This window comes from Pan paniscus, chromosome 10, assembly GCF_029289425.2.
Source record: "Pan paniscus chromosome 10, NHGRI_mPanPan1-v2.0_pri, whole genome shotgun sequence".
Classification (NCBI taxonomy): Eukaryota; Metazoa; Chordata; class Mammalia; order Primates; family Hominidae; genus Pan; species Pan paniscus.
Genome location: NC_073259.2, coordinates 78,333,054 through 78,352,517, shown reverse-complemented (window position 1 = coordinate 78,352,517; position 19,464 = coordinate 78,333,054). Strand labels below are relative to the sequence as shown.

Here is a 19,464-nt window from a genome sequence, read left to right as displayed (position 1 = left end):
GAAAAAATGGACCTATGAGGAAAGGTTAAAAACATTAGAGTCTGAACTGAGAATCAAGTAGCTAGGTACTCAACTTCCAGGGCAGATCATTTTTTTTTTTATTTTGGGGAGACTAATTTGGAAACTTTAGAATATAAACAATAAATTTTTCCCTTCTTCATATGCTGTTATTTGTATTCATATCTGAATGGCACAGAAATCCTTCTTGGTTGAAAATGTGATCAAATATTAATTCTATCTTAAAATAATGGATGAACTGATTCTTTTAAATTCACCGTTTTGTTACTGGTCTCTATCAGGTTTTCCCAAAAGAAAAAAACTATGTGATAAAAATAGTATAGCTACATTGCTGTCACAGAATTTTCATATCTACATTGTTATATTGTTATTGCATATGTTTCCCCTCCTTTATTTCCATTTATCCCTGATTAGCCAAATTTCTTATCTATTAGAGACAGTGAAAAAGGGTGATGAAGGATATTAACGGAGACCAAGAGTCTGCATAAGCTATACATGACCCATGAGCAATGGTTTTCAACAGGGGGCAATTTTTTTTCCCCAGGTGACATCTGCCAATGTCTGAAAACATTTGTGTCTGTCACAATAGAGGCTATGGGGGTTAGACACAGAAAGTGCTACTAGCATCTTGTAGGCCAAGGCCAGGAACATTGCTTAACATTCTGTATAAACACAATAGCCCCCCACATCTCCTCTCTACAAAGAATTACCTGGCCCAAATGTCAACAGTGTGGAGGTTGAGAAAAACCTTGGCTCAGAAAAACATCTTCAATGTATAGTCAGTCATTATTAATCACCAGGAATATATTATTTTGAAAAAATGTGTGATCAATGAAGGAGAGAAAAGGCAGACCACAAAATAAAACACTTAAGGTAAACTAAGGCAGGGATAACAGAAGAAAATAACTTCTGAATACCAATGAGGACTTCCTCTTGGGGTTTTGCACAAAGTTTTCCCATTTAACTTTGCTACCATGGTATTCTGGGAAGAAAAATCACTTCTAATATATCAATTCTGAAAAAATTACACTAACCTGATTAGAAAATGCAAACATACATGTGTACACACACAAGCATATGTATACGTACATGTAAATGTATATGTGTGTGCACATACAATGGAAACTTTCTACTGGCCATCATTAAAAAGCTTAATTACCATAAGGAGCTCTTCCAGCCAAGGGGTTTATTAATGGAGTTGGGTTACCACTTCCTTCCCTCCTGTTTCGGTCTGCTAATGCTGGGAAATCTGAAAGGTCCAATCCTGTCACATTTTCACTTCCGTCTAAATAATAAGAAAGGACACTGGTTATTGATTCTACAAATATTTTTAAGAGATTCTAAAAAGCAACCATAATATAATTCGAAATGATTGCACCTTCTTCCTAAATAATGCACGGCACTGTACTAGGTGTATGTAGGTGCTCAAAAGATACTTGCAGATTGATTTCATGTCAAAGAATTCCATGAACAATTTAGCAAAGGAATACGCAACCAGCATAATAGAAACCCCAAATCCTAGAGATGTAACAAAGAGAATAAAAAGCATATATTTCCCCCATGGAAGATGGTAACCTAAAATTATAGCTTGTGAGCTAACAAGAGGGAGATTGTTATGATATAACTTGTCTTTTCATTATGCTCAGATGGAGGTTATATCTAGAATGCTTGAAGCTTCGGTTACACACAAATGGTGACAATGATAGTGCCTCCTGCAAATGGCCAGAAAGATATAGCTGAGGCACAGGCAGTGAAGCAGAAGCCCTGAGGACTTCCACCTGTAATTGACCGCTTTCATATACAAACATGTGTGCGTGCGCATGTGCGCATTTTGAGGGTGGGGTACAACAGGGTGGCAGTAGGGTTCCCATATATGGTAAATGGATAGGAAATATAGAAATATGATACAAAGCCCAGAAGTTTGTATTACCTATTACACAGTAGGCGCTCAATAAATATATATAGAATAAATTAAATGTATTTTTGTTCATTTTAAGTTAAAACAATCAGCTGGCTTCCTTTAAAAATTAAAATTTAACCCAACTTCTCTACTTTGTCTATTTTAATCATCTCAATTTCTTAACTTTTTAGTATTCTTATAACCTTGGGTTCTTAATTTTTGAAGAAAACTTTCTACCGTCCTTTTAGCCTGCGCTATAGCTTTTCTTTAATTTTTGTTTTACCATTTTCAATTTATTTTGCCACTTCCCAATTAATTTTTAGTTTTCTCCAAATTTCACAACTGTAAGAATCTCAAACAGTAACTGTTATCTCAAGATTACTTTGTTGACAGAAAAACAATAGACACCATTAATTTATTAACATTCAAAGACAGGTGACAATTTCAAATTACAAGGGTAAAGGATAAATCATTCATACCTGGCTGTTTATAAAAACTGCAGTTTATAAATTTATTTCTGCAGCTTAAGAACTTTGAATAAAAAATTACCACTGAATAAAACAGTAGAAATTAAAAATTTATATCCTGTTTCAATTTATAATTTCTCAAATTCTTTGATTATAAATGAGTCATACATTTTGAATATATATTAACTTTTAATACATATCTTTAGGTCCTCCAAGATGGAATTTAAATTTGCCATTTATTATTTGAGACTATGTTTCAACCTAATAAAGTTAATAAACCCCCAATCTATATTTTTATGAAAGAATTGGGAATTTTCCTAGCATAAAATATGCTTCGTTAAAACAGAATTTAAAAAATAATTCTCAAGTTTTATAGCACTGTATAAAACCATAATGCAGAATCTAAGATGGCACTGTCAGACATCTTTACTGTTAATTTACATCACATTTAGAAAAAAACTACAATTAAACTATGATATGCAGATGTAGCCTGATTTCAAAGACATTAAATTATGAAGAAATGTACATTTTAGAAAGAATGGAATACAGTATTTCATACTACATCTTGAACACAAGCCACCACTTACAAATGCTAAAATTTGGAATCTTTTTTCAAAGATTTTAATCTTGTGTGATTAATCTACGCTGCTGAGCATACATTAACATTTAGAAATTAAAAGCTCATAGCTACAAATGACATTTCCTTATTAAATCTTCTCTTGCCTCTACAAATGCTCCATTTCAGTGAGCATTCTTTTACCTTCCACTTCCTTTACATTTAATCCTCTCCAATAATGCTGTTCATTTTTGCTCCTATGATCATAACATCCTTTATTTCCTTTCTCAGGAAAGGGTCTGTAGGGTGGAGAAGGTAAAACCTAAAGCAAAATAGCAACAAAGCTTCCTGTTCTCTTCTATCTGAAGCAGTTGATAAAAGAAATAAACCAAAAGACTGAAGGAATTTTTTACTGTCAAAATCAGAGTTGGTTTTCCATGTAACTAAATTTTATACATAAAACTGAATCAACAATTCATAAAGGTTAAATGCCAACATTAGTATTATTAAAACTATTAAGAAAAAATGTAAGTGTTCCATACAATTTTAAAGGTTCTCTTCAATCTGGATCTCCACAGCCAGAATGTCATACCACCCAACCTAGTCTAAGCTATAGTTCTCACAGTGACAGGGCTGAGGACAGTAAAAGCTATGAAGCAAAATATTTTGAGGCATAAATACTAACTAAGTTAATGTGTAGGCTCTCTCCAGGTGTTAAGGAAATAATCCTGATGTTATAACACAAATTACTACGTTACCATGCTAAGTAAAAAAAATTTACATCTCTCTCAACTATTCACTGTATTGAATCCTATTCCTATTTTTCACTGAATTAAAATCTACCATCTAACATAATAAAAAATCCTACCATATTTAAAGACCAGTATGTTGAATTGCTTTATATTTCATAAATCTATCATACTTTTTGTAGGGTACTAGCTCCAGAATAAGCTTACCTGTTCCATTAAAAATGTTACTTGATAAGGAGTTATTCATTCCAAATGCCTGATTCCTGTTCATTCCAAATCCAGACATACTGGGTACATAGAAAATAGTTTTAGATATACAGTAAGAACACTAACTTTCAGATGAAGAAAAACAGAAGTGTGTATTTTTGGTCTCTTCATATAAAATAACAATATGTTTCAAAACCAACACTAATATTATTTTTCTGAATCTATTCTTTATCTTTACTTGAAAACTTCTCTAAAGTCCTTCCATGAACAAATGAGAACCAGAAAATTTTAGGCAGATTAGTTAAAAAACAAAAACTCAAAAATTTATATATGAACCTTGAGGAAAACCGATTCAGGGCACCATTTTGTCTACTTGAAGAGCCAACTTCCAGGATACCTGAATTACCTAACCTCAAAAATATGCAGGTTAGTGTTAAGATTATTCTTGCTAAATAGTTGTTTTTCTTCTTTACGGGTAAAGCTTGCAAATATTACTTTTCATAATAGATCTTCTCTCATACAGTATTCATCTTCCCAACTAGAATATAAACTCCTCATGGACAGAGGAGTTTATGTCATACTCCTCCCATGTTAAACTCCTCTCTGTGTCCTCTGCCCTTTAGTGTTCAGGAAGACATAATAGACATTCAATAAATATGTAGTGACCTGAATTGAATGGTGCGTTTTAAAATTGAATCCAGTGCTCAAAAATACATCATTCTTATCTAAATATAGTTTACCTTTCATATACTTAAAAGAAAATACAGTCTATGGTGTCCCCAATTTTAAATTAATACACAACTGGTATTTCGTAAATAGTTACAATTGCCTCCCTCCCTTTTTTGTACAAGACTAAGCATGTGAAGAAAAAAAAAAAAAATAAGGCTGAACTTAGAGCAAGGCCAAATAATTAAGAGTGTCAACAGGAATTGTTAATGCAGATTCTATAGTGAAACCACATGTCTTTAACGTCATATATTCTTCTGATAAAAGGCACTTAGTGTTATCAATGCTGTAAGCGGGGTTAATCTGTATGAAGATGACAGGGTTTTTTGGGTTTTGACTAAATCTATAAACCTATAGTGAAATAATTTTTTGATAAAACATGCAGCTGACAGAAGAACAAACACTCTAGAGAAGAGCCAGAAAGTCAATGGAAATTTTTGTTTAATAGCATATTAGAATTGCTGATGCTATTACAGGTACCATCAAACATGGAATAAGTGCTCAGAGATGAAAACAATTTATAATAAATACAATCTGTCAATAGTAGAAATAAGCAGGGTTTCAGAGATCCATGTTACATTGACAATTTAAGCAAAGTGTATTTTAAAAACAAAATGTGAAAAACTATGGAAAGGTAAAAATTTATACATTCAATGCCCAATACTATGAGAACGCACAAAGATATGATAAAGTTATGATAAAGATATAAGGTTAGAAAGGTATCAAGGAGATGAGAATTTTGATAACCCTTCACAAATAACTTTTTTAAAATTTAAAAGAGCAGTAAAATTATAGATATCTAAATAAAAGCAAAACCTGGAGTTTATGGAATGAGGATTAAACAGTAAATGTGCTAAACCTATTTTAATTCAGATTTCACTAGACAGAATAAAGTGAATCAAATAGGTATGATGATAACAACTAGATCAAGGTAGTTTTGCCCCTACATTTCTCCATTTAAAAAATACATATATATACATGTAGGCAATCAAGCTTAAATACTACTTTTGCAAGAAAGTGTTATATTTCAGACATAATTCTCATACAAATTACCCAAACAGCTTGAAAATCCTAACAAAATGAGTAACTCCTCTTATTCGCAAAGTATATGCAACAGACAGTACAAAGAGAAGTGAAAAAGTACAAAAACCCGTTTTTTTGTTTTGAATCCCTAAACATGATACGGTTTTCAAATACTATAGATGTGATAAAAAGTCTTTTGTTGGTAAGTCGCCAATGCACAAAACCAAATCTTACTTGAGAAGGTACTCAAAGTATAACTAAAGCAAAGTAGTAATAGTCAAACATGTCTCCAGTTCTATTCATAAACCTAGAACTCTTACCACACAGGTAATCAACTTATTTTATAAAGAGAGGACATATCAACCAAAATTTGCCTGGTGGCGAATCCAAGAACAATCCTTTTCTAACAACCACAACAACAAAATGTTTTAATGTGCTTTCCAAAATCAACCTGATTTTCAAGAAAACGTATCGTTTTGTGATGGGTAACAGAATCTTTGGACATAAATGCATGATGAAACACACTTATTAGAGAGAAGCCACACCTCAAGAACAAAGTGAAAATATGAAAAGGCAAATCTGAGTATACCCAGAAAGACAATTATACACAGTATCAATAAACATCTTACCTGTTCACAGTAAAAGGCTGTCGAGAAGGCTGCTGCTTTGGCATACATATTATGCTTGGCGAGCTTCTGTTGGGGCTACCTAACCCTGAACTGCTCATGCTATTTGTCCTGCTAGGAATTCCAATGCCCTGACCAACCTGGGAGTGGTTCATCATATTCCTAGGATTCATAGGCAAAATACCCCTGAAAAAGAAGTCCATTATACTAAATAAGCTCTCTACAATCACTCATTAAAATTCTCTATAAATAATCAATTGGTCCAACCCCAGAATCTCAAATATACTTTCAAATTGCAGTTCTAATTTTTATTAATTCTTTAGTCATTCTAGCTTTTTGAAAAGAAAAAGTAATCAAACAATAAAGGGCAAATTATAGTGCAACTGATAAAAGGTGGTATCTAAGATGAGAGAACTACTGGTGTGACTGTGACATAAAATATAAATGTATTTCACACACATATTTAGAATAATTTCATTTCAAAGGCATATCGTTCTATCCTCTGCATACTAAATGTATAGTCTATGTCATCTGTTTTACTTTATGCTCATTAGAGCAATGGATGTGTGGCGAGGGAGCAATGATCACAATCATCTGGGGAGGAATTTTAAATTGCACATATTCCTTTGAGGAAGACAGGTGCCTTTTGAAAAAGCTCCCCAGGAAATGATTAACCCTTGATATCCACCCCACTGACAACCAGTATGCGAGCTGCAGTATAAAAACCACTTGTACTGTACTTAACAATTTGCACTGAAATAAAAAGAGCATAGGTATTTTCTTCCTCAGTGAAAGGCACTGAACCAGAAAATCAAGTAATTAATTACCTTATTAAAAAACTAAAAGTTTGTTTACTCTACCAAGATACATTTTGAAAAATATTCTGGTCCATCAATAAATACCTGCTTGGAGATGGAGGCGTGTGAAGTGACATTGTTGGTACCCCTGTTGTTGGCGTGACGTGGCTCGGTAACTGAGTGCCTTGTGATAAGCTGCGATTTAACTGAGGGGTATTGTTGCTCATCCCCCTCATTGGAAGGCCTAGTGCACCTAATAAAAAAATTCAGAAGAAGGAAATTCATTGCCATCAGGAATGAAATTGTTATCCATCTTCTGGAGTTGGCGATTTAAGACACTTTTAATGATCTAACATAGTACGCAAATTTTAAATGGATATATTCGATTCACTCCAAATAAACTCTGATTTTAACAAAAAATATGTTCCAGTCTGAAATTTAATATTATGAATGGATATTTCTTTCATATTCCTATTTTTCATATTTCGATTTCATTATGAAGTATGTCAATGACTAACAAGTTACAATATTATGAATGGATATTGCTCTAAAATTTCTTAAAGGCCTATTTGCATATATGTACATGTGTATATACAAAGAGGCCATTATGAAATTTTGCAGTAATGTGTTTTTATGTCTTTATTCACAACTAATGTATACAGAAAGACATTTAACCCCGCTTTGCTGAAGTAGCTTTAATTGTATGTGATCCTTTAAAAATATATTTTAGAAAAAGCCAATTTACTATTTATACATATTTCTCAACATTACTGTTTTTACAAATGCAACATAAAATGCCAGCAACTGTTAAAAAAAACTCAAACTGATATAGCTATAAAAGACAAAATTTTAAAACATTTAAAAAGACGTCAAAATATAATGCCCCTGTATTTATCTAGTACCCCTGGAGCCAGGTGTGGGGATGGACTATACATTCTAATAGGTTTTTTTTTTTTTTTACAGACTGCTAAGAGTTTTATCATTCTCATACGAAACAAACAAACAAAACCACTGTGGATAAACTTTTTTTAGAAATGTATATTTCCTGAGATTTTATTCAGATCATAGGAATTATAAATTTTTTAATAATCCAGGATAATTATCATAGACAGCATACGTTTATTTTTTTCCCTTTTATGCTTCAAAGTCAAGAAGTACAGCTATCACTTACACTGTTATATCTGTCTACGAATTCCTCTCCCTTTCCTCCATCTTCCTGACCCACACTTTTTAGTGCTTTCTACTTCTAGTCTGCTTCATCAACCAAACTTATTCTGAACTGGAGATTAAATAAAAGTGATAAGATAGAGTGAGAGCTAATCAGTAAGTAGATGACTTCAGTGCTAGGGATTTAAGGTGATTTTATCCTTTGACATAATAATGTTTCACCTTCTAACCTAGGGATAGGAGTGGTTAGCGAGTATCTCACTGATCGTTATCTTAAATTTGGCAGCCTGTATCTCAGCTTGTAGACTAACTGTGCCTCTCAACTGAATGAATTTTAATCCAATCAATCTAATTCAATATAACTAATATATTCCATGTATATACTTTTCACTCAGGTTCCATGGAGACCCAAGCTTGGTCCTGCCTTTCTGTAAGATACTTTAAGGGAACTGGCCTAGATTACATGTACACTTTTATGTATGTCTACAGTCACCGTAAGTTTTGTGACTATGAGAATGTCCCTAGCTGAAGCCACTTTCTTTGAATCTGGGACAAAATAAGGAAGAATAAGGATTAAAAATCAGCTTGCTTAAGATTTCTTCAGAAGAAATCTGTCTTTTCCCTCCCTAAAGCACACCATTTTTCTTTGAGGCTTTCTAGGTGTGCTCGTAACAAACCATCAACATGATACTTTTCACATCATTCATTCAACAAACATTTAATGAATGCCTACTATGTAACACACATTGTGCTAGCTGCTGGGGATATGGCAGTGAACACAACAGAAAAGGCCCCTACCCTCAGGGAGCTTACATTCTACTCCCTAAACATGCTGTCCTGAAGTCAACTATAGCTGCAAATTTTCCTCAGGAATGTGTTTCTCACAGTTACTGACCACCAAGATAATGTCAAACAATTTTAGAGCCGGAAGGGATCTTAAAGATCACCTAGTTCAATGTTCCCACTTTACAGACAGGTAAGGAACCTGAGCCTCATGTAAGTTAACTGACTTCTCCACGGCAACACAAAGAACTAGGACTAGAATTTAGATCTCTTAGCTCCTAATGCTCTTTAATAGCAGCATGACAGGAGCCCAACAGAACTCTCGATTAGCACCCCTGTGAGTGCCTACTAATTTCAACACCTCTAATGTATTTTCCCCCTGCTTTCTTTTTCCCTTTTGAATATGTTTCCCTCAACCTTCTTTCTAAATCTCCACGTCTTGCTCTCTTCGATTTTCTTTCTCTCTCATCTTCATACCTATCAGTTTTCTTTCTTCTTGTTCTGCTTTTCCTTTACTTTTCACCCTCTCTACACATTCACCACCATAAACAAACATACACTTTCCAAAAATTAGTGCCCTTTTGGCCCCCTTTTAACAATCGTTAAGCCCTACAAAAGGCTCATTGAGATTTGACTCCTTCAAGTCTCCACATACATATTATTCTATGCTGTATCATAAAAATTTATAATTTCAGGAATATTTTAGAGATTGGAAGTTATCTGACCAGCAAAAAAACAAATTTGGAGAAGAAAACAAGAATGGTAAGGCTATTTGGCCAATTAGGGATTGGCATCCTTGAACTGATTTTAGTGCTAAAAGTGGACAGAGACCGTATGGAATAAAGTAACTTACTTTCAGTGTTTAATTTTAGCTTTCTAAATCTTCACAAAAACAGCTAATAAATTCAAAAAGTCTAAGTTTAATTTTGTTGAAGTAGTATAAAAAGATAAAAAAAGAATACATCACTTCAAATTGGATCATCAACCCCTGAATACTTAATAATTGTTACTTTAAATTTATTTAAAAAACTGAATTTCTTTAAAACATAAAGAATGGCACTGGAAAGGTATATATAAAGATTTGTTTTTTGGAAACTAAATATACTAAGTCATTAACTTTGAGTTGCTTGAGTCAAACTAACACAACTGAACAGGGTCAAGGGGAAAAAAATCTAATCTCTCACTAGTATAATTAGAAACAATCACAGAAAAATCATCTCTAAAATATTATGCCAAGAATAGGACATACAACTGAAAAAAAGAAAAAAAAAGAAAAATGGGAAGAACTCAAGGAGTTTTTCTTGGCATAAAAAAACTAAAACAGGCAAAAATATAAATATGTATAAATGAGCTTGTATATGAGCAGGTGACTGGAAGGACAGTAAAATTAAAATTTATTGGGCACTTATCAACAAAGCACTATACTACTTCCTCTCACTTCCTTCTTATAATCATCTTATAAAAAAGGTTATCACCTTTTTACAAAGAATAAAAACAAATTTTAAAAAAAGTTTAAAAGGTTATAATTTTGAGTCAAATTTTTCTTTCAATCTAACAATTGATAATAACAACACAATATTAGGAGGACTATACAAACACATTCTAAATAGATTCCTACCTCTTATCTGGCAGAGTGTTAGTCAAATTCCTTATTGATCATTTTTCAGAAACCCTTAAAGAATATGATCTAAGAAATTATTCCATTAATTATTTCCACTGCACAAACTGATTAACAGCACATCCCTTAAACACTTATGGCAAAATACGTCATTCTTTATTCAATTTTTTGCTAGAAATAAAAAATATTAAGTTACATGAAAAAAATAAAATCATAGCAACCAAATCCCTGAATATTCATACTTAAATAAAGTCCCCTAAAATCTTTATAGGGGCAGGAGAGAGTAGTCCTTAACTGATGCCTTAAAGTGTCCCCTTTTCCATTTGCAAAGCAGCCGGCTTCCTCTAGGAACTCACTGGCATGCCCATACTAAATAGGACAACATAAATGGTGCTTTATCTCAATGGTTTCTTACCTTCAACCTGTCTTGCACTTAGCTGGTTAATGATTCCTGTAAAATTATTTCCTTATGCAATTTTCTTCATTAAATTCAAAGTATTTTAGAATAGAAAAGACTCCAGAGATTATCCAAGTAGGTTACAGATAAAGAATTCACACTAGGCATTAAGTGACTTGCTCAAGATCACAAGTAATGAGGCATTAAAGACAATGATCCAATTTCTTGACTCCTATTTCAATGCCTTTTTTGCAACCAATATCATTTTCCATTTTTTAATGGTAGTTAATAATGTTTGCATCATCCAGGGAACTTTAATGTCTGGGTCTCCTCTCCAGCAATTGTGATTTTGGGCAATCATGGCAGTGGAATTTTAAAAATTCCCCAGGTGTTTCCATGGGTGCAGTCAGGGTTGAGAACCACTGTTCTAGAGTATTAAAATTCTGTCAAGACCCAAAGATGTTTTCTAACCTTAAGCATTTTACTCTGTTTACACACTACATATCTGATTTATAATCTTCTTTCTTCTTTCTCTATTCCTTTCCTCAAATCTGTCCTTTACTACTCATATCTAACTCCTCAGCAAGAATACTTTCCCTTCTCTTGTTCTAGAGATATAAAAGACTACTTAAAAATAAATAAGTGCTATGACCAAGGTGTTTACATGCAGTAGACATAGAGTGCTTGACTGCTTGTAGGAGGGACCACACTAACTCAGACTTGGGAATAGAGTGAGTCTGGAAGCAGAAAAATTTTCCTGGAGGAGATAGAAGATAGTATATGAATTAAATAACGTATGAGACTCAGCCAGGTGTTTGGTGGTGGCAGTGGTGGAGAGTCAGGTGGGTATAAATGTTACAATAGTTCAGTCTGAGAGAATGATGAGATATATGAAAATGAGGACAAGTTATACACCTGGCGGAGGAACAGGCTTTGCCTTCTAGGTGCTAAGAATGTATAAGACAAGAAACATGGATGGAGCTAAGTGGCTTCCACAACTATGAGAAGTGGCTGCTGTGATCGAATCAGCTGAGAGTCTCAACATCTGGCTGGATCTTTAGAGGAGTGCCACAGAATCTTTACCTGTGGAATAGCTGTGTGGATCTCCCAAGTACACTCTACACTTCCTCAACCTAAATTTCTGCTCTAGATTAGTGGCACTCATTCACAAAGGTTTGCAGGTCGGAAACCTTAGAAATCATTCTTGATCCCTTTCTTTCACTCCTACATCATCAAGTCCTGTTAGCTCTATCTACAAAATGTACCAAATCTGATCACTTCTCAACACCTCCACTAGTCCAAGTCATCCCATTTTTTTTTGCCTGGACTGCTGCAGTATTACTAACATTCTCTCTCTCTCTCCATAAAAACAGGACATTTGTTATTTGCTATATTCTTACTTATATCTTGAAATAATACCTCATTCATTGTAGGCACCCAATAAATACATAATTATTAGAATGAATACATTCTATCACAATGTCTTAATTCAACAGATTCTTGGCACCTGTGGATTTAACACTGGTAGTTTCTACTATGTACAAATGGCTTTCTAGGGTCATGGCATTCAGGTATCAAAGAAACTGATGTTTTCAGCTCATGTTCACATAGTTACTCTTACAAAGTAATATAATCCTGGTTCTACTACTTATAATCTGTGTAACCTTGAGCAAATTCCTTAAACTCTTGTGGAGCTGCTGTGAAGGTTAAATGAGTTAATTCACATAAATACTTAAAATCGCATCTGATACACAGTAGATAATATTCAATAAATATTAGCTCTGTGTGTGTGTGTGTGTGTGTGTGTGTGTCATACTTATGAAAAGAAAGCCAACAGGTGGTACCAAAAGTGAAGATAAAATAAGATAGTCTAATGAAGTGATGGTTTTCACACACACAAAAAGGATGTTTTATGGTGGAAAATGTTATTCTATAGCTGTGTTCTTGAACTTTAAAAGTAGCAATGATCTTGAAATAAATCTCTCAGAAATGTGAAGACTGTACTTCTTGCTGAAATCAATATAACAGCCTAACAGGTGTCTCCTGTCTTGATAAAGTAGGCCATTCCTAAATCTATCCCATGCTGTGGATGTTATTCCCACTGCTAAAACAACTTTACTCACAGTCTGTTCAATGCTAATCTCAAATATAATCTCATCAGTAAATTCTTTTCCTAATCATTTTCCAAGATATTTGATTACTCCTGTCTTTGAAATATCCAAATAGTCTACAGCCGTACCATCCTGAATGTGCCCTATCTCGTCTGAAACATCCAAATAACCTTGAATTTCTTATTCTACTACATAGTAAAATCATTTGTGTACTTATCCTACTAGATTATATGAGACTGCTTCTTGTTCATCATGCATTCAAGATTTACTGAGTGCTTGTCATATGCAAGGTACAGAGGATACAAAGGCAATGAGGACATGCAATAAATAATGCAGCAACACCATAGCAGTAGGTACACTACGCAGAGATGGCATAAATGAGGATGATCTCTTCTACCACACATCTGCAGTATCTAGAATGGCACAACATGTATGGTAGGGACCCATTAAGTATTTGTCAACTTTAATTCCTACCTGCTTTTTGAAGTTTTTCCATACCACTATAGCTTCCCTTTTTTTTTGGTTCTCAAGGAGAATGGTATAGACAGAATTTGCTCCCTGAAAGTCTGTCTACACCATTCTGCACATGGTATCTTTTAATCTATGTGTTAGCATCATAGGCTGTTATTTAATATTTTACATATAAATATGTCCTATCTTCCCCAACTATAAAACATGTGTTCAAAAGAGCAAGAAATCCTAGAGCACTCTGTACTTATTACTAAGCATTTAGTATCTGTTCGATGGTCCTACAATTTCCGAAAGCAACCAAAATATGTCCACCTATTTACATAGCTGATAGCATCACTTCTGAACCACCCCACCTGTGCTCTGGGTTCTCTATGAAACAAGTAGCTTTCACATAGGTGTTCTTAAAGCAGGAGGCCAAAGAAATGTCTGCTGGAAGCATGAGACTATGTCATTGTTCTCAAGCTAGGAGTCCAGAACTTAGAAATTCTGACAGACTTAGCTCTTCTTCCATCTAGATGCCTGGGTCCTCTGAGAATTCAGACACAAATTTGTATAATGAATTCACCCAGATATTTTGCTAAGCTAGGTGCCTATAAGATAATATGCACACAGAAAGCACTCAGTAAATGACAGTTTCCTTTTTCTCCAATCTTACAAGGTCCTAGATCCTGTTGGTAACTAAGAAAAGGTAAATGCAACTATCAACCACTTAATTCCAATGCTTTGACTATCCAGGAGAAATTAATTCCTGGTTCCCTGTTGATTCTAATCTAGGAGACAGCTTAAGGGAGCTCATGGGTCTTGAAGCTTATAAGGTATACAGTAAGTCTTCACTTAATGCCACTGATCATTCTTGGAAACTGTGATTTCAGGCAAAAATACATACAGCAGGTCCTTGAATAGTGTTGTTTCATTCAACTTCATTCCATTGTAATGTTGATGAGAACAAAAAATTGGTTTTGTTATATGTAGTTTTGCTTCAAGTCGCAGTTTCAAAAAACTTATGTTAAGTGAGGACTTAATTCACCTGAAAGCTTATCACACACTCAAATATAACAAATAGGAAACATTATGCAACTTGAATACAAGAGTATGTTCATTGGTTTCTATAGTTATCATTCCATGTACAGTATTCACGTGAATTATTGGATGAGAAGTCCAATTATTTACATATTTGGATACAATCATACTATACTAGAACTGAAGACCATACAGGTCTCTGGTTCCAGCATTTTCTGGCTACCTCATGGCACTGCATAATCACTTCCACCCAAATCTAGCCAAATCTAAGTTTAAGCACTTCTGTATCTATTCCAAGACAAACTCCCTTTCTTGTTTAATCTCAGTGACTCTTACTTCTAGAGAGGGCACTCTTCCTTCTATATCTCTTCCACCTCTAACCTTTCTAACCATCAAGAACATACAATAGATAGTAGATCTCACATTTTTAATGGCACAAATTACAATAAAAGTTTGCCAACTGAACAGAATTAATAGTGGTACTCAATGCACTTGGGAAACGAACTTTTAGTTACACCAATCTCAATGTGCAATTACAGTAAGTTGCCATAAGAATAACATCTCTAATCTACACTCACCTACTAATTCCTTATCTCTCCATCCTTCATTTAACTCAGTTCCTTAAGTTTTGTCATTCTGACTTAAATTATTAAAACCTTAACCCTCAAGACCCACATGGTAGCTTGTGTTCTGCTGTCTGACAAGGTGTTTGTTCAGATTACCTACCAGCTGAATGACCTATTTGGCCTTCTCAGGTCTGTCCTAACAGATAGAAATTGGCAACCTAGACTCTTTCTTTTTCCACTAGTTATAGCTTCTAGATCGATATCTTGGAAAGACATAATTACACCCTGACCTGAAACATTGCAGTTCCAGTTGATCTAAGATTCAATTTTTCTGTACTCTATCTAACACTTAAAATGTCATTTTAAAAGAGTAAGCCATACATTCAAAATGTTGCTTCACCAATGTTACAGGAATATAGTTATTTAATATACTGAACTCCAATGGAAAATGTTTGCCATACATGGCTTCTTTTTAAACTAGTAAGTACCTTAAAAATTCTTTTTCTAATGAAAATAAATTTTCTCATGTATTAATCTTTGTTATATCCTTAAAAACAAAAACATAAATGTCTGTCATACCAATGATATAACTGCATTTTAAACATAAACCATTCCATATCTTAGCCCAGTTAGAATTTCAGATTTGTAGGTGAAAAAAATTAGACCAGAATTTTAAAAAATCCAGATAGCTGATTATAAGTATAGTAATTGCCATTATCCTTTACAAAATAACCTTAGTTTCTCAAATACAATTTTTCTCCAATCCATATCTACTTTCTGCTGTGATAAACGGTGGTCTTCCAAAAGGTAAAGTAAGTTCTTTGCAGTTGCTCTAAAGAAATAAAAGGTAGCTTTAAAATAGCTAGATATTTCCATAGTAAGGGTTATCAGAAGGGTGAAAGCCACACTAAAACACAGGGTAAGCAGAATAAATTACTAGCTAATAATAGTCCTTCAACAACTAGGATAAATATTTGTAGATAAACAATTTTTTTATGTAATAAGCTTTGGAAATACGTTTCTTGGTTTAATTGGAGAAACTGTTAATACAGAATAACTTTTATCTACTAATTCTATATTAACAAAATTGTGTTCCATAGCAAAAAAGAGAAGAGCCACAAAAGATAGACAGAAAAAAGTAAATGGAAACCATGCTTGTATACAAAATTAGTTTCATCCTCCCACTTCGAATCAATTTGGAAGGTAAAGTGTTATGACAAACTATTCTGATACCTGTCAAAACTTTGCTTTTCATTATACTGGGAGAGTTCCAAATCAAATTATTGATTTTTACTTGAAACTGGTTAGGATAGTCATCAGATGTCTTCTTCAGTTATTCAATTATCCTATAATGTCTGATGGGAATTTATAACACTTTTAATTCCCTTCTTCTATTAACAGAGATTACATTAACAGAAATGGGAGATCAACAGATCTGACATTAACAGAGATGATAAAATCATACTAATATTTAACAATTTGGGAAGTTAATTTGAGAAAATATAAAGATATTTTATTGTTTAGTTTTATAAAAATTTTATGTGATAATAGCTAACATTTATTGAGCACTTACTATGCACTAGGTTCTGTGCTAAGCGCTTTAAAAGTATTACAACACTTTAAAAAAATAGAAGTAGAAGCCTGCAAAACGGAACAAGCATTAAACTGTGAGTCAAAAATCTAGATTCTATATCCAGACTGAGCTAAAGCAAAAGAAGAAATATTTAAGAAATACTTGTGAAACAAAGAACATTTTACAAACTGCTAAGTAATGAGTTTACTTAATAAACAGGCGTGCGCGTGCGCGCACACACACACACACACACACACACACACACACAGTAGCCAATCAAATAAACTAAAAAAGCTTTTAACTTCCTTTAATTGAAAACACAGAGGGTGTCTATTTTTAGTTTAGCAAATTCTTCAAAAATACTGCAAAAAATTTACAGATGTAAAAGATGTTGAAATAAATTTCAATCTATGCTATATCCAAGTAATAGCAACCATAGGATCAATAAGGTCTGAAATAATGAGGTTTTACTATGTAAGTAAAATAAAACTGAAAATTAAACATTTTTCCTTTTAAGTCATACAATAAACCCACAAAGGAAGTACTGGTTGTTCTTTATTTGGTAGTTACTTATTTTTCTCTTTAAATAAAGTATCCCAGAATAAATACAAAATTCTTACTTTGTTGCCCGTATAAACTTGCCCCAAACTGAGACAGCTGACCTGATGTAGATGGTGATGCCAGCATCTAGAAACAAATTAATTATATTAGAGCATAAAGAAAACAGAGCAGAGCATTGCATTTACACTCCACAAATCTGTAAATCATACCATAAATGTGAAAATCTAACACTTTTTCTCATTCTTCAGAAAAACATAAAACAAACATTCTATAATATATTCCATGTTTCTTAAGAGAATATCACAATTGGATAAAACCAAACTGTAGAAATGAAATTAATTTTTAATACTATAAGTTTTCTAAAAGTCACACTAACTTGAGTTACAGCAGCACTACTATTTCACTTAGCAAGTTAAAAAAATAAAATTATATAGACATGGTATATAATTTATGTATTTGTGATGTGAACTTCATGGCACTTGTACAATGCCTTTGAATTTACTTTATCAATTTTTTTTTCCTTGTAGATGTAAATTATTTGAAGATATGTTCACAGAACATACATTCATTTTATATATCCTCATAGAAATGAATGTAGCAGTGTTATATACTCAAAAGTAAATACTGAAGCTGAGTAAATGAAAATATGTGTGTGTGCATATTTGTGTATTTCCTGTCTTATATTAGACAACCATCAAAACATCCTAATTAAGACATGAGCCATGTCATCAAGGGGCTTACAATCTAGTGGGGAAAGAGAATGAATTATACAACTCATTATATTTTAAGGCACAGTGTGGTAAATGCTCTAAAGGAAACATGAAACATCACTGGAGCTACACAAAGGTATCAGGAATACTCTATAGAGTGGTAACATTTAGGTACATACAATGAAGGGGTCTTCCCTCAAGAATATGCAGTGAGTATAAGTGTAATAAAGGTTAGTAATGTAATCAGAAACCACCTGTACCCCCAAAACTATTGAAATTCAAAAAAATTGAACAAAAATTTAAAAATTGAACACAAAAACCCAGTATCCAGTTGTTAAAAAAAAATAAAGATTTGTAATATTATTAGAGAACATAAACAGTGGTGATAGGATAACTATGAAAGGAGATAAAGTTCATCTCTATTTGGAGATAAAGCTCACCCATGTTACAGCATAGAAGAATGCGAAATAAATGTCATACAAGAATGGCTACCAACTATAGCAATAAAAAGAAAAATAATATTAAGCAAGAAGGTGGCAATCAAAATGGGTTTTGGGAAGATAACTCTAATAGCAGAAATGGGATATGCTGAGATACTAAACGACAACAGCAGAAGTGAGACTAAAAATAAGAGGCATTCTGGTGGTAGAAGTAACAGTTATTTTATGTCCTGTTGACTAGCTGGGGTATAATGGGAAAAGGAGGTGAATGGAGACTCACAAAAGAGAGAACTATCAGAGGCTGATCTGTGGTTTCCAGGGATGAAAAATCATGCTGACACTGACCACAGTTAGAAAAACCAAGAAGTGAAACATGTATTTTTGTTTGTTTTTTTTCTATTTTCTCACCCTGTCTTGTGGTGCTGAGGTAAAACATTTAAAGGGTAGAGGTTTTACAATATACATTTCATACTATTTTCATGTCAAAATTCTAAGTTGTTTCAATTATACTAAAGTTTGCAAAATTTTTTATACTATAGTTTTAGACCAATGGTACACATCAGTAACTCTTGAGGTAGGGCTGAGTTATACACCACTCTAAAGAAAACAGTAATATTAATACGACAGTAGTGATTTTTCTAAAACAACAACAAAAAAAACAAACCTTATAAATATTCCCTCCCAAATCCAGAGGATGTGCAACCTAGATAATTAAACTAACATCCTTTATCTATACAATTAAACTATATATTCTTTCCCAATTATAACCCAACAGATCAAAAGATGCCTGATAAGTTCTTTTCTTAGGTATTATAGATTACTGTTACTGCATTAACTGAAAATATTTTGTAGGTATATTAAAAGTTCATTTCTAAATTGCAAGAACAAGAATATATAATAAAGCTTTAGTTGATCCCAGAAGGTAAAAGGTTTATGGCACATGTATACCTATGTAACAAACCTGCACGTTGTGCGCAC

The 19,464-nt window shown here is 33.3% G+C and overlaps 1 protein-coding gene across 2 annotated transcripts in view; it reads right to left on the bottom strand.

The window, feature by feature from the left end:
* Window positions 1-19,464, bottom strand: part of CNOT2 (CCR4-NOT transcription complex subunit 2) — a 112,287-nt gene that overhangs the window by 18,289 nt on the left and 74,534 nt on the right. For both annotated transcript variants that reach the window (XM_003808733.5, XM_034936220.2), the window contains exons 4-8: window positions 17,396-17,462; window positions 7,175-7,322; window positions 6,276-6,458; window positions 3,898-3,977; window positions 1,178-1,303 (exon numbers count right to left, since the gene is read on the bottom strand). In XM_003808733.5, coding sequence (XP_003808781.1) covers window positions 1,178-1,303; window positions 3,898-3,977; window positions 6,276-6,458; window positions 7,175-7,322; window positions 17,396-17,462 — 604 coding nt within the window. The remainder of the gene's footprint in view (window positions 1-1,177; window positions 1,304-3,897; window positions 3,978-6,275; window positions 6,459-7,174; window positions 7,323-17,395; window positions 17,463-19,464) is intronic.